The sequence below is a fragment of the Lampetra planeri genome, chromosome 34, assembly GCF_965212315.1.
Source record: "Lampetra planeri chromosome 34, kcLamPlan1.2.h2, whole genome shotgun sequence".
Classification (NCBI taxonomy): domain Eukaryota; kingdom Metazoa; phylum Chordata; class Hyperoartia; order Petromyzontiformes; family Petromyzontidae; genus Lampetra; species Lampetra planeri.
In genome coordinates this window covers 1283225-1306403 of record NC_136140.1, presented here as the reverse complement: position 1 = coordinate 1306403, position 23179 = coordinate 1283225, and the positions used below count along the sequence as shown (strand labels likewise).

The 23179-nt window shown below is 50.5% G+C and overlaps 1 protein-coding gene across 8 annotated transcripts in view; it reads left to right on the top strand.

The window, feature by feature from the left end:
- Positions 1-23179, top strand: part of LOC144730017 (forkhead box protein P1-like) — a 401316-nt gene that overhangs the window by 298046 nt on the left and 80091 nt on the right. For all 8 annotated transcript variants that reach the window (XM_078610465.1, XM_078610470.1, XM_078610471.1 and 5 more), the window contains one exon: positions 22500-22587. In XM_078610465.1, coding sequence (XP_078466591.1) covers positions 22500-22587 — 88 coding nt within the window. The remainder of the gene's footprint in view (positions 1-22499; positions 22588-23179) is intronic.

Below are 23179 nucleotides of genomic sequence, written 5' to 3'. Positions count from 1 at the left end.
CAAAATGAGAGGGTGGGGGAGTTTGAAACCAGGCCTACAATAGGCCACTTACTTTCCTGTTAAAATTGCCAGAGCAAGGCATTGCAAAGAAAACTGAAAATCCGTCTTGCATTGCAAAACAAAAGCAAACACAATGTAAACAAACAAAAATTAGCACGTGCATTTTCACAACATATGCGGCAAAACAGCTTGCAACAGTGATACTGCTGCTTGTCGTCAGCTCGGAGGACTGTGTTGTGCAGCTCCTGGCTTTATTGTCAGCATTTATTCCACATCAAGTGTGCGCCACGTGGCCCAGGGTCACTTGGGGATTGCTCTGGCTTCTGTTAACAATTAACTTAATTAGCTCATTATTAGCCGCTTTGATGAGAAGAATAATTGCGCAATTACCAGCTGGAGAGAGGCGGCACGAGCCCGCTCCCATCAGTAGCTTCCATTCGTGCAGGTTAACAGTCTAGATCAAGTTGCACTTACACGCATGAGGATACTCCAAATGTCACTTGTTTGGCTTTAATTGTACAAAACCCGTCAGATTACGGCTCTGAATAGGGCACCCCCGTCGATGTGTCCTGGGACTATTAAACGGCTGCTGGGCACGGGGGTGCAGGGGGGGGGAAGAAGCGGGTGCGGAGGGGGGGAAGAGCGTGCGGGTTCGCCACTTAAACCAGCGACAGTGGCGACAGAGGAACTCAAGTGGCTCCGTCTTCGTCTTAGCTGGGTGACCCGCAGCGGTGAGGAGGCGCTGGCTTGTAAGCACGCCAGGCAAAAGTGAAGGGCCCCGTGACGCTGGGGGGGGGGGGGAGAGGCTCCGAATTCCTAAAATATGGGCGCGTCAAATTATATCAACTAAAATTCTAATCCTAATTAATATAATGAACTAATTACCATTTAAACGCTAATCGACCTATCATCTCTTATCTTGCTGGCGTCTCTCCTCTCTCATCCTCACTACATCTCTCTGTTGGCTACATTCTCTATTGCATCACTAAATCTACATCTCTTATCTATATCTCTTCCGTCATATGCCTAGAATTTTCTACATTTGTTAAGGGGAGCTCCCAAACGTTATTTATGATTCGGGCTCCAAATGGGCCATCACCACCACCTACCCTCAGGCAGCCCTGGTGGTTGTGCTGAGTGTTGTTGGAAGTGCTCACGAGGTCTGAGTGAAGGGGAAGAATCGTGGCTTCTAAGGCAGAGGCTTAAACGTTCGGGTTTTGGTGGATCACGCAGGATGTCGAGGCACGGTGATGCGCTCCCATACACACGTGCCTGGACAGGCAGGGGTTGGGGGATCGCACGCCTTTGTGGAACTCCCGAATACACTGGGAGTTCATACGTCGACAGCACCACAGCGAGCGGGTTCATGAACTCATCCATGTGCACGTTTGAGCGTCGTCTTCCGATACGCAACGGACTCTTTTGTCGGCACTTCGGTTTATTCTCGCATGCAGAAAACTCCTTACAATATTCTTCCCGCGCTCGCTATCGAAGGCCCGGTATCCAAGTTGTCACTCCTTGCAGGTCGAATTAGCCAAGAACGATCTTGGAATGCTCGGGAGAACATTTCGCAACGCTTCATTCTTTCAAAGTTCTTACAACCTTGCTCAGTTCGAGAGCCAAGTCTTTTTTTCTCTCAAATCTATGACACCGTCAATAGTGCCGTTTGTTACTGGCCACTCGGTGGCTTGCGCCTTTTTGGCCTTTGTGCTTGGCGATGTTGATAATAAAAAATAAAAGTCACGGTGGAAATCCGAGGCTTCCACCCCACCTCCGGGAACCGAAGAACGCCAAAGTAGCGGAAATAAATGCGCGGTAGGATTTATTGCAGTATATTTTTGCTTTCATCTCAGTGTTTTTTTTTTATGGGGCTGTTTGTCACACGATGAAAGTTTATCGCAAACAGATTTCTCCTGCCCCCACCCCCCAAATGTGAATAAGCCGACAGTGAGAACGCGCGCTCTGCCAGTGCCGCTCGCTCGCCCGGCCAATGTTTAAGCGGGCAGGGCGCGTCCAAAACCGTGACAAATGCGCCCGCCGCTGTAAATCTTAACGCGTTCACGCCTAAACTATATGCGAGGGCCGCCGCTGTTTATAAAGTGAATAAATATTTTATCAGGAGATGTCTGCTGCTGCTGCTGCTGTGTCGGCCCTGTGTTATACAGCTCTCTCGCAGAGCTATGATTGACTATATTGACAAGCGGTTGTAGCAGCTTTGAGCGCCCTTAGCAAGGGCTTAACTCGAAATGTTCCGGCACTGTCAGGCGGACGGCACTGGGTGGGGGGGGGGCTTCTAAGTGGGTTGTTGTGTTCGCTCGACAAATAGAGGAGGGGAACGTTAAAGAAGGCGCTTGCCCCAGTGAAACGATGTTATTTTCTCTCGCGGTTCAGACATACTCAACGAAACAACTTTGTCATTTTACCAGGTCAGGCCCCACTGAGCTATGTAGATTTTTTTTAAGAAGCGACCTGGCCACAAATGAGAGCTCAGCGAAGTGGCTCATCATCATCGCGTGGAAATTTATAGCAGCCAAATACTCTAAACGCGTGATGTTCAGAATCATTCTAAATGTGGAGGGAAAAACCGGAGGACCCGGAGAAAAGTCCACGTGACCACGGGGAGAGACACGCAAACTCCAAATATACAGCAGCAGGCGTCAGGGTCGGGATCGAACCCACGAGTCCTCCTGCACACCAGGCGAGGTAGTCAACATCTCCTCGCCACCGTGGCACTGCGTGTGCCAGTGTGCCGTGGTGTAAGCAGTCAGCTCGCTCCACCGCGAGTTTGGCGACCCGAGTTACGTCAACTGGTCCCGTGTCTCCCTTTAAGTCGATTCAGCCTTAAACGAGTAACGACTGTGGTGTGTATCAATGCCACTGGGGGATCACCCCGTTGGTGTGGTGTGGCTGGCCCCATACCCAGCTGGCATGGGTCTGGCCACACCCCCACCCCCCTTATGTGTTGACCAGCAGCACTTACCCCAGCACTTGAATGGCTATATATGGGAACGTTGCCTTTGTACATTCGTGTGCATGGGGAGTGTCAGTGTAGCAGTTAGTGAACTATGCTACAAGCCCGGCGATCCGAGTTTGATTCCCGCTCACGGCCAACACCAGTGATGATTATCTGAACTCGTCCAGGACCTCTCCAAGATCGACTCAGCCTTAAAGGAGCACGACACCTATTGCGATGCATAAACGTCGCCACTCAGGAGACAAAGGCGGTCAGGCGTGGTGCTGGCCACCCACCCACCCCTCGTGTTCCGCGCCGGCCTTCGTAGGTGCTCGCTAGCAGCACTTGGCCTCAACACTGTGTCAAGGCTACACGGGGGATCTTCATCATTCGCCTTTGTTCGTGACGGCCACCACCTGAAAGTGAAATCCAACAAGCCTCGAATGAGGAGGGACTTGGCGCGGTGGCTGAACATCGGCGTCGGGGAGACAGCGGCAGCAGCGGCAGCTGAACTCCTTTTGGAACTCCAATGGGCGCGCCCTTTGAACCCGACGGGTCGTGTGGCCGCTTGCTTTCTCCGCACGATGCGCACGTGGCCCACGTGGCCCACGTGGCCCTTGCCTGCACACGATGCCCACGTGAGCTCTTGCCTGCACACGTGGCGCGAGGTGCAGGGCGACGCGCGTGCCGCTGGGCCACGCGGGGCACCAGGAGATGGTGGACACGAAATGCTCCACGCATTCGAATGCCGCTCTCTGGCCGAACCCCGTTGTGGCCCCACGGCTCGAAGTTTGGCCGGCACATTCCTGACTCGACTTCGAGTGCACGCGCTCTCGGAGCGCCACGGGCACGAGGCTGGGCTGTTGCCCAGCAACAAGTGGGGATGGTTTTTTTAGTACAATGGACCCCGCCGTGGCTGTTTGTTGTTCTATGCCATTCCCCCCCCTCGAACCCCCTCCCCATGCGTCAATCACGTAATCCAAGTAGACAGCAGCGCTCTGTAATAGAGGCTAATCAGGGAAAATTGTCACATGCCTCGGATGAGGGTTTGTGACCTCTTTCTCTGCGCTACCCCCCTCGCAGAACAGCCGGGCACCCACACCCTGGGCACTCAACTGGCAAACAACGACAACAGCCCCCCCCCACAGCCCCCCTAACAGCCCCCCTCACAGCCCCCCCCCCTCCACAGACCCTCCACATCCCTCCCCCCACAGCCCCCCCCCCCCACAGCACCCTCCTCCCCAGCCCCCCACCCCACCAGACCTCAGCCAACCTCTGGCACCACGTTGCGTGCTCGCAGTGCGCTTCTCAAGCACACCGACCACCACCAGCAGCAGCAGCAGCACCAGCAGCAGCAGCAGTAGCAGCAGCAGCAGGCGACGATGTCGCCGGGTCGAGGCCCATTGCGAGCCGCACGCACGTGTCTCACAGCAGACGCGGTTTGTGTTTGCTTGTGGGTGATGAACCCTTCTGGCTGCTTACGCCAGAAATAAACGGGACTCGTCCAAGTCAAGTTATCGACCACAAACACCGATGCCGCAGTAGATGGACCTGCACGTTAAGTTGGGGGTTTTGCTGATGCTGCTGCTCAAGCAGACGTTCGTTTATTTCATTCGAGATGCCAGGACATTGTTGGTTTCCCTCACTCTATGCGGGTTTTGGTTTGCGCGATTTTGCGCTGTATATATGCGGCGAACTTGTTACTACGCAAAATTCGCTCTGTTATGGAGGTTAAATTCACTCTACACACGGCTATGTGGTCAGACGTGGGACATTGGGTGTACTGTGCGTGTACTGTGTGTGTGTACTGTGTGTGTGTGCTGTGTGTGTACTGTGTGTGTGCTCTGTGTGAACTGTGTGTGTACTGTGTGTGTACTGTGTGTGTGTACTGTGTGTGTACTGTGTGTGTGTGCTGTGTGTGTACTGTGTGTGTGCTGTGTGTGTACTGTGTGTGTACTGTGTGCACTACTCGGCAGGCAGCGGTCTCCGCGTGCGGTGCGTTGTGGGCTGGGTGACCGTGCGCCCAATGTCGTGCAGGCTTCGCCTTGTGCACCCTCTTTCGGAAGGCATGCGTCTACTCCTACTACCACCACTGCGGAGAGCGACTTGCGCATTGCTCACCAAAGCAGAGTGTTCCACGTGCGGTCCTCTCGACTGAGCTTTGTGCGCCGAGTTCTTTATCTTCGGGAGGGGGTCACAGTTCTTTGAGAAGGCCATTCGGTCAGCATGAAGGGCTTCACGCTTAATTCCAGACGGCCGGCGCTGTGGTTCAGAGTGCGTGACTCGCACTCCGACGTTTTGAGAGTTCCAATCCCAGCCGGGTGCCAACTCGGCGCTTCATCGCTGTCAATAAATGGAGCGTGCTTGCCTTAACTCCTGTCATAGGAACGTGGAATTCCCGTCACTTCCTCAAGGCCGTAATCACGGCGTGAGCGAGAGCCCTCTTCTCATCTGAGCACGAAACCACTTTGACCTTTTCTAAGAGATGTAACCTGCAGCGCATCAGTGACTCTGTGCGTATCGGTGTTAGTGTTGCTCTGTGTCATTGCCTAAGTGGGTCACAGTGCCTGTCAGAGCAATGAGCTAGGCACCGACCAACCCACCCACGGCACCCACCTTCCCAGGTCCCACACACACAGCCATCCACACACCTCTACACACACACAGCTACCTACTGGCACCCGCACACGAGCACAGTATTTCACCGCTCCACCTCCCCGGCAGGGCATGAGCCTGATCGGATGCGTTTTCACCCAATCCAGCCACTACTCAAGTAATTTATTCCCAGTCATCGGCCATCGTCGACATGAAACACACACAACGCATTTGATGAAATTGTGAAAGCAGTGAAATCATAAAAAAGAAAACAGTCAAATTATTACTTTTATTTGAAACAAAAAGTGAGACTCTCGCACGCTGGTAATTATTGATGTACAATGTGAAGGAGCTGTAATTAAGCTTTGTTCATGTTTTACCTTTGGCCAATTTTGAAAGCAGTTTACACATTCTTATTCCTGGCAGCGTGACAGAAATCGTCGTCTTGTTCATTGCAAAAATTCATTATATGCACAACCATGTACTTATTTTAGTAACATTGGATAAAGTGATGAGCTGCAATGAAACTAATCCTATTACTGTTCACTTTTTCAAAGTCACAATGAGTATTCCGGTTATAACTCTGAGCGCTCCATTTTACCACTCTTCTGGAAAAAGAGAAAAAAACGGACGCGCTATCTGGAAACCAAATTCTATTGCCAAGCAATTTAAATGTATTGAGCAGATCCTAAACTCATTAAACCGTAGCATTTTAATAATATATTTTTTTAGATATCTATTTACAAAAGTGTATTTATTTTACACTATCACGCGACGATTACCGAAATGTTAGGCGTATTGTATAGAGTGAATATCCATTATCGTAAAAAAATTGTAATGCTTGCTTTGTTTTGGTATGTAGTTATTATTCTATAATCTGTGTGTATGCGCATGAAGTGTGTGGGTGTGTGACTTGTGCTGTTAAGGGGAGCGGTGGTGCAACGGTTAGCACGCTGCACAACGAACCCAGCGACTCGAATTTGATTCCCGCTCACGGAAAACACCACGGACGATAATTTGAATCGGTCCTGGGCCTCTCCTAGGTCGACTCAAACTCAAATGAGTACCTGGTGTAGTGAGTGTAAACATAGCCACTAGGGAGACAAAGGCGCCCGGGCATGGCGTTAGCCACCCAACCTCGTGTGTGCCGTGCCGGCCTTCATATGTGCTACTCGCTAACAGCACTTGCCCAGACAGTCTGTGAAGATCTTTGTCTTTGGGTGTAGATGACTTGTGCTGTTAGATCGGAAGACGACTACATTCCCATAGACACAAGTTTAATTCCCGGTTATGTACAACACCGGTGGAAAATAAAATCAATCCTTGGTCTTAGACTCCTCGAGGTTGACTTCATCTGCGATGAATGATTGGTTCAGCATGTCCTCTCCGGAACTCTGAAGAAGCAAATGCACGCTGCCGTGGAACTCCCTGATCATGCCACCACACTTCTAGTTCCATACCAGCCTTAATAGGTGCTCGCTTACAGTGACAGAATCCAGTCCTGCGAGAGAAATGCCATTCAGAAGCAGAATCCGAAGTGCTTCATAGCATATCGGATTCCTCCAGGATAAATACAGATTCTGACTTTTCATCTCCCTCTTGGGTTCGATGTACATGTATTTTTGTTCAGTTTATGTATTATTCAGATAATCCTGGGCTCTAAGAATACTCACTTTCATCGTAATGTGGCCTTTTAGGCTTGAGAGACGTGATTTCTTGCGGTCTCTGAATGAACCGTATACTTTGCCCATTTAAATGTAAGCCAATGCACTGCCAATTCCTTTAGGTAGATTAAAACGCAATTCAAATTACTTCCTTCTGCATCGTATCACAGAATTTTCTCCGTGTTCTGTGGTGAAGCACCGGAGGTCACATGTTACTATATTTAATTAACAAAATCTACCGAATTGCCCGTATCTAATTAACCAAATTACGTTCTCAGCCTAGGTGCGGTTACGCAACTCACATCTTGGTTTAAAGCACACCCTGGATTGGTGTCATACTTGTGGTGAATAATCAAAAGACCAAACGTTCAAGGAAAGGAGCACGGGGCAGTGCCGACGTGATGTGGTTGCCCCACGCCAGTCATAGAAAACATCCACATTGCTGTTGTGGAGAGCCAAACAAGCAAGCGACTGCCACTGCTTACGTCCACACAGTGGCAGAGATTTGATCAACCCCATGGGGAAGACGAGTCGATTGCTGACCCAGATTCGAAGTCACGACCTTCGAATAGTGAGACCGGTGCTCTGCCAATAGCCCCAACTGGCCAAATTGCACAATCCCAAACCACTGTCTATTAGGAAGATAAAATAAGTGAAACGTACAGGTAGTAGAGACTTCCTCACGCCACTTCTGCCAGAGTGGCCTCCACTAGAGGGCGTCCTCGGGAGCCCCTGCAGAGAGCGGTATTGTTGGCCTACTCTTCGACGCTGACCCAGACGTCTTGGCAAGAGTTGGGAGTAACCCTCACTTTGCCCCGCCACGCACGACCTGCACAACGGGCTGGAACTGGCGGCGACCTCTGGATCGCGAGTGCCGTGCGCCTGTGAAGACATTTCCGTGCGGTGGTGCACATTTAGCATTTCATCCGAGAGAGGCTGTGCTCGTGAGAGCCGTCGCTAGCGAAGCGAGATTTCCCCTGTCGTTCAGCGGGCAGACCGCAGCCGCTAATATAGATCCGTTTGTCATATTGTGATTTCCTCTTCCTCAATTTGGTTTCCTGCTTGGAAAGACACCGTGAAATACAACACCCACCTCGGCACGAGCTGCATTCGTGGTGTACCGGTGTGCGACGATAATTATTATAAGATGTTTACGTGGGTTTGCATTCGTATTGTACTGCATTTATTCAGTGTAATAGTACTTATGTGAATAAGATTGGTAGTTCTCAAGGACATTTTTTTTACATGTGGTTTTCACTAATTTAGCCATATGTCACCCTTTTTTTAGTATTCTGACAATTAAATTTAATGTATTTGTGTGTTGCTTTTGAAGGACCCGCAAACCATTTCCAGCATAATGACGCCAATGACGTTTCGTGTTCATTAATACATTTGTAAAAATAACAATTATTTATTCATTTATTCACCCAGGAATATTTCACCCTAGTCTCAAGACTCAGTTGTCAGGAGGGTCTTGCTTTGGGTTGTTTGCCCAGTTGGTTTCGGGAAAAGTTTTAAGTCCGATTAATTCATCAATTCACATTTCTTTCCCATCTACCCACCCAAACCAAACCACTCACCCATCCACCCCACCCACGCTCCCCTCCCTTGAATTTGTGTTTCTGCGGTATCACATTGCTTTTTACAAATGGCCATTTCTTGTATAAAATAAAGCGGGGCTACATGCCGGATGAAACATAGCTTCCATTTTCCTTGGAGCGAAATCCACTTGACCAGTGTAACATTAGAAATGTATTCAAATTTCCAACGTGTTTAATGTACGCCATCACATTAGCAGCGGGCGATAATAAAGCACAGACATGAAAGGGCATTTGCAACCTCAGCTCAAACTGCACATTAGGGCCGGGATTAAATGATGAATGAAATGCTACCCAGTGCAGCATTCTCCGACTGTAAATCCAGAACAGGCTGATTAAACCGTGCAATTCCATTTCGCTCCTTTCTGCTCTTATCTCGTCCCCTTTCATATAAATTATGAGGAATTCAGCATGCGATGCACCGCTAGTTACTCATAATAGTTACGGCTGCTCCGAAAAGAATGATCGGCGCTGCGTGAAGTAATCACGTGTAATTGCATTCATAATTCACAGCGCAGACAGGTTCCGTCTGATTTATTCCTGTTGTCTTTCCGCTGCGTCTGGCCACACTCGATTGGTGCTGCTGTAATGACATAATTATCTCCGTAGCTCGGCACAGAGTCAGGTTTTCAGCGCTTCCTCCCCGCTCGCCGGCTCCGAATCCTTCGACTCCCTCCGCCCCTGCTGACTCCCTCAAGGCCCCCCCCTCCTCTCTCTACCCCCCCCCCCCGCGCTCTCTCCCCCGGGCACAGAGAGGTGACAGCTTAAGGGATTTTCGTAGCACGGGGGCAGCTTGTGTGGCTCAGCGCAATGCCCTCCGCGAGTCTGACGCGTAGAGTGCATCTAATTAAATGGTTAGGAGGCAAATAATGCTCCCGTCGCCGTCTTGGTTTTGTTGTTAAGAATGTCGGTCGGGGGGGAAATGTCAAAAAATAAAGGGTGAGGGTGCCTCAGTGCTCGAATGTACGTGGGACAGGGGCGATACCTCCGTCGGCGGTGGAAATTCCACACTTTGATGGCAGGTGCCCGGTTGCTGTGGATGATACCACGTGGGAATAAAGGACTTGATTTCACGCAAAAGTGACATTCGTTTAAGAAAATAATTTCAGCGAAACCGGCCACCCTCGCTGCGAATATGTTTTATCGTGGGGTAATTGAACTAACGCTTAAATGTTAAGCTATTATTATTTTTAAGTGGCTGTACATTGTGCCTTGTGGTTTGCAGGCATTCATCAGATGTAGAATAATATTCCTGAATGGATCCTTAAATCTAAGCATTTCAGTTGAGATGAACTTAACCAACAGCCCTGCACGTTGTCAGTTTATCATGGTAAAAATACTAACGTGTGCTTCTTTTTTTACATTATATACTATCTGCGCTCCTATAATTTTCTAAACCTATATAATATTATTCGACATTTTAGTTACTATAAAAGTAGTTATTAACAATAAGAAGAATAATTGGAATTATTATTTGGTATTGGAGCCATTCTTATCAGGCACGGTTATCGCGAAGGAGCTGCTATGCCTCACAGATGGGTATAGCGTTGCCTGTTGGTGCGCGATGTCGCTGCGTGGTTCTACCCAATCAGGGGTGAAGTTTAATTTGGACTGTGATGCCCACCCCGTTTTGGAACAACGTGCGCGGGATCTTTAACGAAGCGTAGTATTTATCGTCGGTGCACCTGGCTAGTATTAGCCAGGGTTGCCCTTTGGGTTCGAACTGCGAACCTTTGCGAAAATGGCGGCAAACGCTCGGCCATGTGACGTTGCAAACGTTGCTCGTTTTTGCCCGTCACAAGTTTCCCGGTTTCATTATTAGTTTCTTCTAGTTTGTGTAAAATGTTGTGGTTTCCTATTTGTCTTCGTATTTTCGTGTTTACAGTTACGTTACATTTTTCCTCTCCCGCAATTCTCTCTTGAGGGGGATATTTGTTTTTAACTCCATTGACTCTTTACTTGATTAAATAAACATAGCAATTAATATATACATGTTATTGTTCACTTATTTAAATGAATAATGTTTAAAGTGCATGTTTTTTCATTCCAAATGTACAACGTATCTCATTTTTGCGTGCATAATATATCCCCGTATGTGTTAATCTGAATTAGAAATTAAACTGTCATTTTAGGAAAATGTATATGTGCTACATTCATATTTGTTACAATTGACTCATTATTCATTGCAAGCGCTGCGTTAATCAATATTAAATGACCGTTATGCAGTTGCGATGGTCTAATGCACTGTTTGGGAGTGATTGTTAACGTTACTAATTAATTTGCAGAGCAACTGAACGCGTCCGTCCGCTTCCCCGTTGTGCGATAACGTCCATTGTCTGGACGATCGCCGACAGACGCTTTGAAATCACGTGGGTCTTAGCGGGATTAATAATGATTATTATTATTAGTGTACGTCTAGCCGTTATGACCTCAGCTTCGTGTCTATTGACGTATTTATCATTTTTCAAAGCCGCTTCAACAAAGGGGTTGGGTTGGGTGGGAGTGTGGGTGAACATTACGCGCTTAGATGCAGTGTAACGTACGCCAGAGTGGTCGGGGAATATGAGACGCGGGTGTTAATTAATTTCTCTTTGTATGAAAAAAAAATCGGGCACGGATTTCAAGGCGGGTTGCCCATGGTAACACATTTGAAATGGCACGGGCAAGACGCGTCACCAACCACTCGTTGTTCGGAACGATCTCCATCACCGGCCATTAAAGAGAGAGACAGACACAGAAGAGACATACAGGGAGCTTGTCCACCGTGCCCATCCAGGGCTTCCACCCCATTGCGATCGTGACACCGGCCCTTTGGGGGCCTCCTCTTATCCAGAGCGAAATGTCGATGGGCTTCATCACAGTCACATTTAAAGCAAAGGGGGCCTTCTGCTTTACGGCTCGCGCCGGCGGTTCGGTATTTAAAATCGTCCTTGAGTAAGTAAATGGTTCGCTGATTAATATATAAATAACCGTACCTTGTCCGTGAAATTTCACGGTTCAGTCTCCCCCCCTTCCCTCTGCGCGCGCGTGCGCGGGGCCTTCGCGTGTCCTTGCCCTTTCTACCGTTCGAGGCAGAGCCAGCGGAGTGGAGACGCCCACCGCTGGCAGCGGCCGCCGGTGCCCGGGCACGGCCGCTGGCAGCGGCGGTGTCCGCGCCGTTTGTGCGTGCAAGTCGCTCGCGGCGCGCGAGTCACGCCAAACTAAACACGCAAAAAATAGTTTTCAATCTAGATGGTTTAAAAGTGCATAGCTCTTAATATTGGGAGGAAGAGCGTTCCAGACGGCCGCAGAAGCGCATCTGAAGGCGTCACGCGATGCAGTGACCGTCTTTGTTCGATGGCCAGCCAGAAGGATGACCGGAGCTCACGTGATGGTTATGCTCCTGGACAAGATCAGCCAGGGATTGTGGTTCATCTGTGTACACAAGTGTGTGGACGGTGACAGCACGTGACTCCGTAGAGCCTGTCACGAAGTCTGCATGTGGCCCTGCGCCTCCGATTAGCACGGTTGGCTACATACGGTGCGAAAGAAGTTCAACGTACACGTGTACGACACACAAGGACAACTGGGCACTACATTCATGCGCCTGGTACAACGCCGTCTGTTGCGACCGTCGCATATCCGCCCCGGCCAATGACCGTCCACACCCAAGTGAACTGATCGTGCATGCACCGTGTAACGGTCATTCTCGACAGATGTTCCGATATCCGACCTTTTCCCACATCCGCCCGTATATTGTGGGCGCGAGTGACACCGATAATGATCGCACTTGAACCACCACTCTGCTAATCAGCCCTACCCCACCACTTTATCAGTTTATGAATGATATTTTATTAAACAAAAGTATCATCTGAACAACTGCAGATGTACAATGGGAGAGGCTGGCAGCTGCCAAGGGAATGTGGAATTCCCTCTGTTCGTTGAGGACCACCAGGGGATCTGCGAGTGCCTCCGCGTTTTTGGGCTTGGCGGGTAGACCGCTGCATTGCCCTTTAGTGTTTGTGCTACGCCTATGAAGTTCAGTGGGAAGCCACACTCACTGGTTCTCTCTTTAAGCCATTGGGGACCCGGGTTGAGACCATCAACTCACTGCACGTGAGAACCCCGGTTTGGTCACAACTGAGTCGGTGGGTCTCTGTTTGAGTCTATAGTTGTCTCTGTAAGTCATTGGGGACCAGGCTTGGACCATCAACTCACTCCGCATGATAGCCCACTTTGATCAGAAGGGTCTTGAAACCTAGGTTCGAACCCAGGATCTCTAATCCCTGAGCCATGCGGCCACCTCAAAGTGTTGTTTATTTTACAGACTAGTGGCTGAGTCGACTCCTGACCGGGATTTGAACTCAACCTTTTGATTCTTTGGTTTTTTTCGGTTAAGTCACGTCTAAAAATAAAATAATAAATTAAAATAACATATTTTAATATGTTATGTTATGTTATTTTAATTTATTATTTTATTTTTAGACGTGACTTAACCGAAAAAAACCAAAGAATAATTCCTGCAGTCACGAAAGCTCCTAAATTAAGATTGAACCTTTTGATTGTGGCGCTACAACCACAGCGCCGCACAACCGGATTGCCGTATCTTTTTGCACGTTGGGCACACAATAATGTGACATTTTGTGCAACACCCATATATATGATACGGGAGGAGTAACAGCGCAGCAGTTGTAAATTACAAAGTACATGATTTTCAACGTGTGCCAATTTACCCTGCAAATTGGCTCAAACGTAAAATACTGCACAATGTCGCCCCATGATGCCGAGGTCTATTGAGAGTCAATCCTTTTTTGTTGTTGTTGAAAATTCACAGATTAAAAAAATAATCCCGCGTGCAAAGGCACGAGTGGGAAAATTGTTTACCCGATGTGTGAGTATTTCCAGTTGTAGAATATTTGAAAAACGAAAAAGGAATAATCGGCGCAAGATGTTGCGCTTGTGAAAGTTGCTTTTAGCGAACGGTGGAAACTCTGCTTTGTTGACGACGATGGCGTGGAATGTCTTACTTTAAGCGACTCGCTGCCCCATGCGCTGGATATGAAGTGCATCGAGCCAGTTTGCTAAATCGTCTTCATTAAATGTGTTTAGTTGTGATTTGGGGCGTGGGTCCCGCTGACCTACGTAGTTGGGAGAGAGACGGCGAGGCTCGTGTGTGCGCCCCTCTCCGTAAATGCCTGCTCTTTCCTCTCTCCCTTCTGTCATTCGCACAAATAAATAGAGACACGCATCAACCCTCACCCCGCGTCGCCTTAACAGACTGTTGGGGCAAGTGACATTAACGAGTAATACCTACGGTGTGTATGTTGAACTTCTGTCGCGCCGTACGTAGCCAAACGTGCTATCAAGGCCTGCACGGCACATGGGGTGGTTGGCCAGCACCACGCCATGCCGCCTTTGTCTCCCCAGGACTGATGTTTACACACCAAACCAGGTACTCATTTAATGCTGAGTAAACCTCGGGGAGGCTCAGGACCAGTTATAATCATCACCATTTTTGGCTGTGAGAACAGGAATCGAACTCGGGTTGCCGGCTTGCAGCACAGCACACTAACACACTGCACCACAAAGACTAAGATTGAGATCCCATGCATAGTCGAAACAGACTTGTCGGGAAAGTGCAGTTAGCGAGCACCTATGAAGCCCGGCACGGTACACGAGGGGGTGGGTGGTCAGCACCACGCCAGGTCGCCTTTGTCTCCCAAGTAGCGATGTTTACACACCATACCAGGCACCCATTTGAGGCTGAGTCGACCTAGGAGAGGACCATGACCGGTTCAGGTAATCCTCACTGGTGTTGGCCGTGAGCGGGAATCGAACCGGGGTCGCCTCGTGGCTGCCCAGCACCACGCAGACACGCACAAAGACAAAGACGTACACACACACACAGCCACCTTCACCGACAAATGCAAAACGGTGCCGGATTGCACGCTTCAGACGCTCGTGTCCACTGAGCACTGCTCACTCGAGGCACTTCACTGGGAGGAGGACTTTGCTGGCAAAGCGACAAAAACCTCCACAGCCTCGGCTCGATAGTGGTGGTGGTGGTGGTGATGATGATGATGTGCTTTATCTGCCAGCCGAGCCCTGGGGAGGGCGAGAGTTGCAGCGACGCTTGTCAGCTCTGATATGTATATCGCCATTTAACGCAGCAGTGATCCCAAGGTGCGGCTTGTCTGCTGCTGAACAAATAACCCGTGTTTGTCAGCCCGAGTGTGTGTCTGTGTGTGCGCGCATTACAATGCTGTTGTTTGTGTGCATGTGTGTGTGTGTGTCTGGTGGTTATCTCCACTGTACGCCTCCAACACGGCGACCTCAGTTCGATTCCCGGCCGCGGGAAATGTGAGCTGGCCACTGCCTGCACCGGTCCTGCGCCGCTCAATAAATCGAGCGAGCCATTAATGAGTATCCGATGCGGTGTGTGAACATTAGCCACGGGGAAACAAAGGCGGCCGGGCGTGGTGCTGGCCACTCGCCCCCACGTGCGCCGTGCCGACCTTCATAGGCGCTCGCTAACAACTCTCGCCTCAACGGTCCGTTTGAAGGCTACACGGGGCACCTTTGTCTTTGCGCGCGTGTTTCCTGCCGTCGCTTGCAGTGTCTGTCCGCGCCGTGGTTTTATTTCCCGCCGCCCCTTCTACAGCTTCTCACTCGGAGGGCAGTGTCGTGGCGGCACGCGTTAACGAGGTCAGACGCGTTCACCCGCGCGTTATGGGCTGCTGGCCCTGTGCGCCTGCGGAGTCGGTCAGAAGGCGACTCCCGGCACCCCCACGACTCTCTCTCTCAGCCATCGCGACGCGGGCGCTCGCGAATGCCACTTTCTTCTTTTGACGCCGCCGTCATAGCTCGTGTCACCAATTATTGTCCTTTCGAGGCGGTAGCTCGTCAAGCTGCCCCGCGCTTCTACGCGACGGATGCTATCGGTGCCACAAAGGGCACACGTTTGGCGGACAGCGCACACACACAGCGAGAGGGGGGGGGGGACGCCGTCGACGGCCGAAACAAACATCTCATTAATTTCCCTTCTTTTTCTTCATGGAATTAAGCCGCGACGGAGGCGAGTTGTTAACAGCAAAGGGCGAGTGGCGAAGGCCCCCCACCCACACACACCCCCAGTGCACTTTCGCGCGAATTGGCAGGTGACCAAAGCAATTACGATCTTTATTATTAATTATTATATTATCTACCCGTCAGAGCAGCGTTGGTTTCAAACGCATGCGACAGCGCGCCCACGTACAAATTGTGCCCGTAACGATCAAAGGGTGTTTATTATGTCTTGCTTTTAACACCAACACTCTTAGAGGATAAAATACAGCAAATCCGTGCGATGTCTCCGTCCTCTTGGCCATCTGAGTTAGACGGCCGCTGCCAATCCGCTGGTGGACGAGCACCTTCCCGACTAACGCTTATGGCCACACGGGCATTGCTCGCTCTCACTTCTTCACCGTGTCGATGGTGGATGGGGCAGCACTTGTTCAGATATCGCTCGACGTCGATTCTCGTTCGCCTCGGCCAGCAATCCAACCCAGGTCGCTGAATCGACGGGCGTACGGTACTACACGAACCGCTCAAAGATCATTTTGACCATGCTACATCCTTCAATTTAGCCACATCGGCTGTTAGGTGAAATGTTGTTCCCGATCACCTATTAAGGCCATCGCGTGTGCAGCACCATGCATGCCCAGCCGTCTTTGTCTTCCCGTCACTGTTCTTGATTTGATCACCCGAGGCTAAGTTGACCGAGGGACGTCTGAATCAATGTTGAGATTTCACTGCTGTTCATGACCAGGAACGAAAGCGGGGATCGTGGGGGTGTTGTACTTCTCTCCCAGAAACCCATGCTACGTTATGTTGATACCACGGCAACAGCGGCCGCCATTCGCCACTGAGTGTGGCGACGTCACCACGGCGCCTGTGCCAGGCTAGGTGCACTGCGAGGCACACACAGACGAGCAGCACGTACACGATAACCTCCACATTTGAAACAGACAATTGATGTAAATCCGTGTGTACATATTGCATGCAGTACATACTGACACTACATATCAAGGATAAGTTTCAGATTTTTTAAAGTGTAGATTTTTTAAAGAAGAAAATTCGGATTTGTGTCTCATAGCATTGATGCACTCTTACAAAAATGTCTTAGTATAAACCATAGTGGTGTCAACCTGATGCCGGATTTACATTTTATTTTGTATGAATCCTGAAAATCCGTAACACATCCCTACAAAGAAAAACGAATAACCTACAAGATTGGAAACTGATAATTGTAAACATACGTGCATACATACACAAAACAAAGATCCCCCGTATAGCCTTAACAGACTGTTTGGGCAAGTGCTGTTAGCGAGCACCTATGAAGGCTGGCACGGCACATGACGGGGTGGGTGACCAGCACCACGCCCGGCCGCCTTTGTCTCCCCAGTGATGATGTTTTACGCACCACACTAGGAACCCATTTGAGGTTGAGTCGACCTAGGGGAGGGCCAGGAAGGATTCAGATAATCGTGACTGATGTTGGACGTGAGCGGGAATCGAACTCAGGTCGCCGGGTTCATAGTGCAGCGTGATAACCGATGCACCACCGCTCCCCACACACACAGACACATACACACACACCAGTACGTGCACGGATACAGATTATATTTGGAGTGCTCTTCTACTCGAGCGCTAATTCGATAACCCCAGGTGAAGAATTCAAGGCAGGAATCGGGGAGAACATTCCACTGATCTCCGCGTTCACAAAGTGCGACCGCACACCTGTGCCGCCGCTGTTTACGTGAGAGTGTGGAAGTGGGGGGGTTAGGAGCGACTGGGCGGAGAGTGAGCCTAGCACTCGCACAGCGAAAGCATATGTAGATGCTGCATTCCCCACTTCCCCTGGGACTGCAAGAGAAATGTGGCAGTTATGGTAATTGGATGTAATAGCGAGTTTACAATTAAGTCCAATAAAGGGCAGGCACATCTCACAAAGGCAAGAGGCCCTCTCAGCGAGACGTTCTAAAAAGAAATTGTTCTAAATCGCTGGAGCACACGGCCACACGGGCACATGAACACACGGATATGGGGGCATATGGACTCATGGACACACGACTCTATGGTAAAATAGCTACATAGGCCACATGGTCACACGGGCACAGTGCTACGTGGCTGGGAATATTCTTGGAGTTTCTCCTTGCTGTGCCGTTGTTATTGAAAATGCTTTTAGTGGTCATATATCATGTTATTTGTATTTTAAAGGTTTTATTATATGTTTACATACAGGCTCGTATATTGCTTGTTTTTTCGCATTCAAAACATGGAATGATGAGTTCACAACCTTGGTCACAGGGGTCAAATCAACCCATTGTTGTAGTCATCATCACCATTATTGTCTTCATCACCGTCATCCCAGCTATTGTCATCGCCATTATTGTTTCTTGCCAATCATCATCATGGCAATACACATTTATGGTTTTCTTTGTCATCATCTCCAGGACTCATTTGAGCCTATGCACTCTGATTTAAAACACACGTCAAGAGATTCTACGTGTTGATAAGCAGGTTTCATTTACGCCCATACTGGGTCTAAATATAAACCAATGCCGCGATTTTAATTGCCAACGGTATGACCAAATTACCTGCATTGTGCACGTGCTCATCAAATCTGGGAAGCTAAGCAGGATTTTAAGCTTTCGTGACTGCAAGGATTCATACTCTTAGTTTTTTCGGTAAAGTCACGTGACTTTACCGAAAACACAGAGTATAAGCTTAGCAGGGTTGAGTGTGGACAATGCTTTGATGGGGCAGCGACCACTCAAGAGGAGGTTGTCGTAGGGCTTGCGGGGCTGTGTGTCTGAGCAGCAGAGGGCAGCACAGAAACATTCCGATGTTGTACTGTAGCCCTTTGTGCCCAAGTGTGCGACTGACCTTCACCAGCCCCGCACCCCCACTGACCAGCATGGTGAAGTATGGTCATATAATCTCAAGAACTAGCACGGCATGGCGTGGCCCTCATCCAGCAGTGGATTGGCAAAATGGATGCACATGTACTCATACACAAAGGCAAAGGTAACCTTTATAGACTGTAGGGGCACGTGCCCTTAGCGAGTAGCACCTACGAAGGCTGGCACGGCGCACGAGGGGGTGGGTGGTCAGCACCACGCCCGGCCGCCTTTGGCTCCCCCGTGCTGATGTTTCCACATTGCCACAGGTGCTCATTTGTGGGTGACTCAGCCAAGGGGAGGCCCGTGACTAGTTCAGAAAATGCAGAAAATCATCACCAGTGGGAATTGAACTCGGCTCGCCGGGTCCGTAGCGCAGCGCGCTGATGGCTACGCACACACATAGTATTTATTTACATGTTAAGTACTTTTTAGGCTTCGTTTTGCATTTTCAGTTTTAAGTAAGTGCTGCTCCGTGTGCACAGGCGACACTAATGCTGTGTCTAATGTCCAACATCCCCTCTCGAGTGGAGCCCCGGGAGAGCGTCAGGGGCTTGTTTGGAAGAGACGCCAAGCTGGGGGACGGGGATCACGCCGATGCCCTCCAGGCAGCATTACGCGAGCGGTGTGACCAGGCGTCTCCCGTCCCAACCCCTTCGTGTGCGGATTCCGTGTCGCAAACTTCGTGCGAAAGTCATCGGCGGTCGTCGTATGGAGAGACAGACCCACGACCCCTGTCACGGGAACGTGGAATGTCCACCGCTGGCTCAGGGGCCCCCGTTGCTCGTTGAGGCAGGGGGACAATCTGAATTTGACGGCGTTTTTACGCCAGCGGACGTTCTTATTCGGAACAAGAAAGGGAGTCGTCGTGCTTGGATGTTGCGTTTGAGCTTTACGTCAGCTCCAAGTTTGCGTGTTGGGCTGCGATCAATGTGGTGGTAACCTGGCGCTTGCCGAATCGCGCTGCAGGGAATTTAGTACTGAACCTTGATTCAACATCGATTTATGTTTGCGCAATGTTTTTTTTAAATTTCTCACGGTGCCGCAGTTATTTTTGTGTTGATTTCTATTCGCCTCATTGCTGCACGTCGCTTGTTTTGCATTTGTCATATTAGTGACCCAACTTACCGTTTAAAATTAGACTTGCACGTCTCCCGAGTTCTCACGCGATAGACAATCAACTAAACTACGTCACCATCAGCTCCTGTCTTGTAGCTACACGTCTGAGCTGTGTGTCTGCGGCTTTCCAACACACCTTTGAAGCTTTGATATTGATAAAAATACAGTCAGGCGCATCGCCATACCAGTGTTGTCACGTGACTGCGTTCGTGTGTGAGTAGCATCACAGTGACGCGTACGTCATCGCATCATCACAACGATGACATCTTCACGGTGCAATTACGGAGACATGACATCGCTGTGATGATGCTGTGAGTTTGCATACAAGTGTGATGATGCACTGTGATGATGCGATGAGTTTGCATGCAACTCGTGCCATCAAACAAACCGTTTTTGCGCAACGCAGCGTCGCGTCGATGTCCCCGTCCGCTCTCGCACGGCGAGGGTGGAACGCCGAGGCAAGGGGAGGAGAGCCGTACAACATCGGAGCAGGGAGGCTAAAACCCATTCCGTTTGCTCGGCACTGCAGCCAAGTAAAGTTTGCGTTCCAGGGCATCGCATGTCGACGCACGAAGCTGCACCGCGCTCGTCGGAGGTCACGGACGAGCGTGAACAGGAGCCGCCCACCCTCCTGTGCTCATCCCGCCCTTGCGCGTGCCGCGTGAACCCTCCCCGCTCGTCGTTGATAGCCGGCGCTTTACTGCGGGGTGGTGGCGAGAATCCCCCCCCCCCTGACCCCCCCCCCCCCCTCCGCACCCCACTCAATTTGATTTGTAGGTAATTTCTCAAGTTTTTTTTTTATATATAAAGAGCCCCCGAGTGCAACTTTTCTCCGTTCAGGCCCCAAGCCTTCATCGAGACGCCCTGGGGGGACGCGGGCACGGGGTCAGAGTGGGATACAGACCACGCCAAGCGGTGGCTGCTGTCCAATGCTAACGGCTTCTAACGCTCCGCTCGTGTTATCGTTGGAGTCGCTCTCTTCACCTGGACCAGATCCATCGCCTTGAGAGAGAGAGAGAGAGCCCGGGTACTGTGCGCGCGATTGTTGGCCGGGGTTTCCTGTAGCCTGACACGACTGCGTCGCCTGCGTCAGAACTTAGCGGAACTCCGCACGCTCGTGGGATCGCGCAACGCGCATCTTTACGTGAACGTCGATCGTCGGCGAGCGAGAGAGACGTCCAAGTCGGTTCAGGGTGTGTCTCCCGGCACTCCTCTGAGGGATCGTTGATAAGTTACTTTAGTTTGGCTGCTGGAGCCGTTGGCATTTTACCCGGAATCTGAAGTTTCTCATTCGTGACCCTGGCGAGACTTTGCACAGCTCTATAAATTCGCTGCTTCTGAAGGATGTTTCTCTTTGACGCGTAGCGGGCTTGTCGCGACCGATATTACGATTCGTAATTTATTTTCGGAATTGGGTTGCGCGAGTAAAGTGTGTGTTGTGAACGCTCCTCCACCCGACACTGCCAATTACTAACGCCACGTGGACAAACGTTCCAGCACTCCGCGCCAGTGAGCTGGAGAGAAATCCACGCACATGTGACAATTGTTTGAGGACATTACGCTACTAGTTACAATCAGGTCACCAGGCAGGTGCCTTAGAAGTGTCATCTTTCGCATATAGCCAAACATTACACTGACCAGGAAATACGCGAAGCGACGCGTAATGCAGCGGAGGCTGATTTTATAATCGCCAGCACAGTTTTGCCTCTCAGTTGTACGCGTGGTGTGTGGAGTGTACGTGTGGAGTGTACGTGTGGAGTGTACGTGTGGAGTGTACGTGTGGTGTGTGCATGGCGAGTGTGTCTTAGAGTGTGTGTAGCAGTGCGGATGAGCCTAAAGAGTCACTTTGGTAGACTGAGCCCTCAACATGGTGGAGGAATCATGGAGCAAAGTCTACGGGCAAAGTAGCCATGGTTGTAGCGAGAGAAGTGTGACAGGGAAGAGATGGGCCAAAACTGCAAGGAGGTGACTGCAGTAGCAGTCGTCGCAGTCGCTTCGCCGTCAATGGGCCGCATCAAATGTTCCTCCAGGTGTCACGGTCCTGCACCCCCTATGCATGCATTCTGAACTTCATTCGCACCTTACGTAGACAACCTCGCCAAGCCTCCTGGATACGCTTCATGTCCGCATCGTCGGATGCGACGATGATCCGTGAGCAGCGTCGAGTCGAGTCCCCTTGAGCGGGAGAGCCCACGTGCACTCGGGTTTTGTTCCGGATCTATTCTCGACGCTGGACCGCGCGCGGGGGGTGAGGCGAGGCGAGCCGGAACACGTCCGGTCGAAGTTGAGCCGCGCGCCAAAACAGGGCCCATACGGCGGTGTCGGGCGAGGAGGTCCTCTGCGGTGGGGGAGACCGGCGCGGGACGACGGGACGACGATTCGGTCCCGGTGACGTTTGTGGCAGAGTCGGACCACCGGATCGCGAGAGTGACGCAGCGCGTCCGGAGCGTCTCGAGGCCCCTCGGCGAGGGACGCTGGCGGTGTCCAGGTCCCCGGGGCGACGGAGCGCAGCCTGGCAGGGGATGCGAGAGCCGGAGATCCGTAGCTCCGTCTCCATGCCGATGCTGCCCTGTCGCCAAATGTCGTTGATGTTGTTGATGTTCAGAGAAAGAAAAAAAACGATAGACGTTGCGTCTCGTTTCGCACGCAGGCACCTCAACAACGAGCACGCTCTGGACGATCGGAGCACGGCCCAGTGCCGGGTGCAGATGCAAGTGGTGCAGCAGTTGGAGATACAGGTGAGATTCCGCGTCAGCGTTTGCATTGCGGTGAGGGCCAGGGGCGGATGAACGCAGAAGCAGATTAGCGCATGGGGGTTTGGGGCTGTGGCCCATTGCCTGTCCCGCCTTGCAAACACAATCCTCATGCTGCGGCTGCCTGGCCACTCTGCAGCAATGTTGGTATCTCTCTCTACAAAGTGTGCTTTTTGAAGAAAGAAAAATCCTTCGTTAAAAACAAATCCTAACCATGACAGTGATGTTATTAATCGTAGCATCGATGTGACAGATACGTTTACAATATTCACGAGCGAGCATTCTCCTTCACGTGTTTTGGATTCTGAACAAACCTGTTTCAAACAAACCGAAACATCGGCAAATTTCTCACACGTGTTGTTCCTCTTTCCATCATGATTTGCTGACAAGGTCAGCAGGTTTTGTTATTCATAATACTGTGCATACAAGTCACTCCAAGAAAAGCCATCCTTTCAACAACAAAAAAAAGGGGTCAGTGTTTGACTGACGCGTAATGAACAAAATAGGTCATCGACGCAGTCGTCATTTTAAAACGCCGCGCTGCAACCTGCGCCGCTGCTCTTTGAAACATCGAACC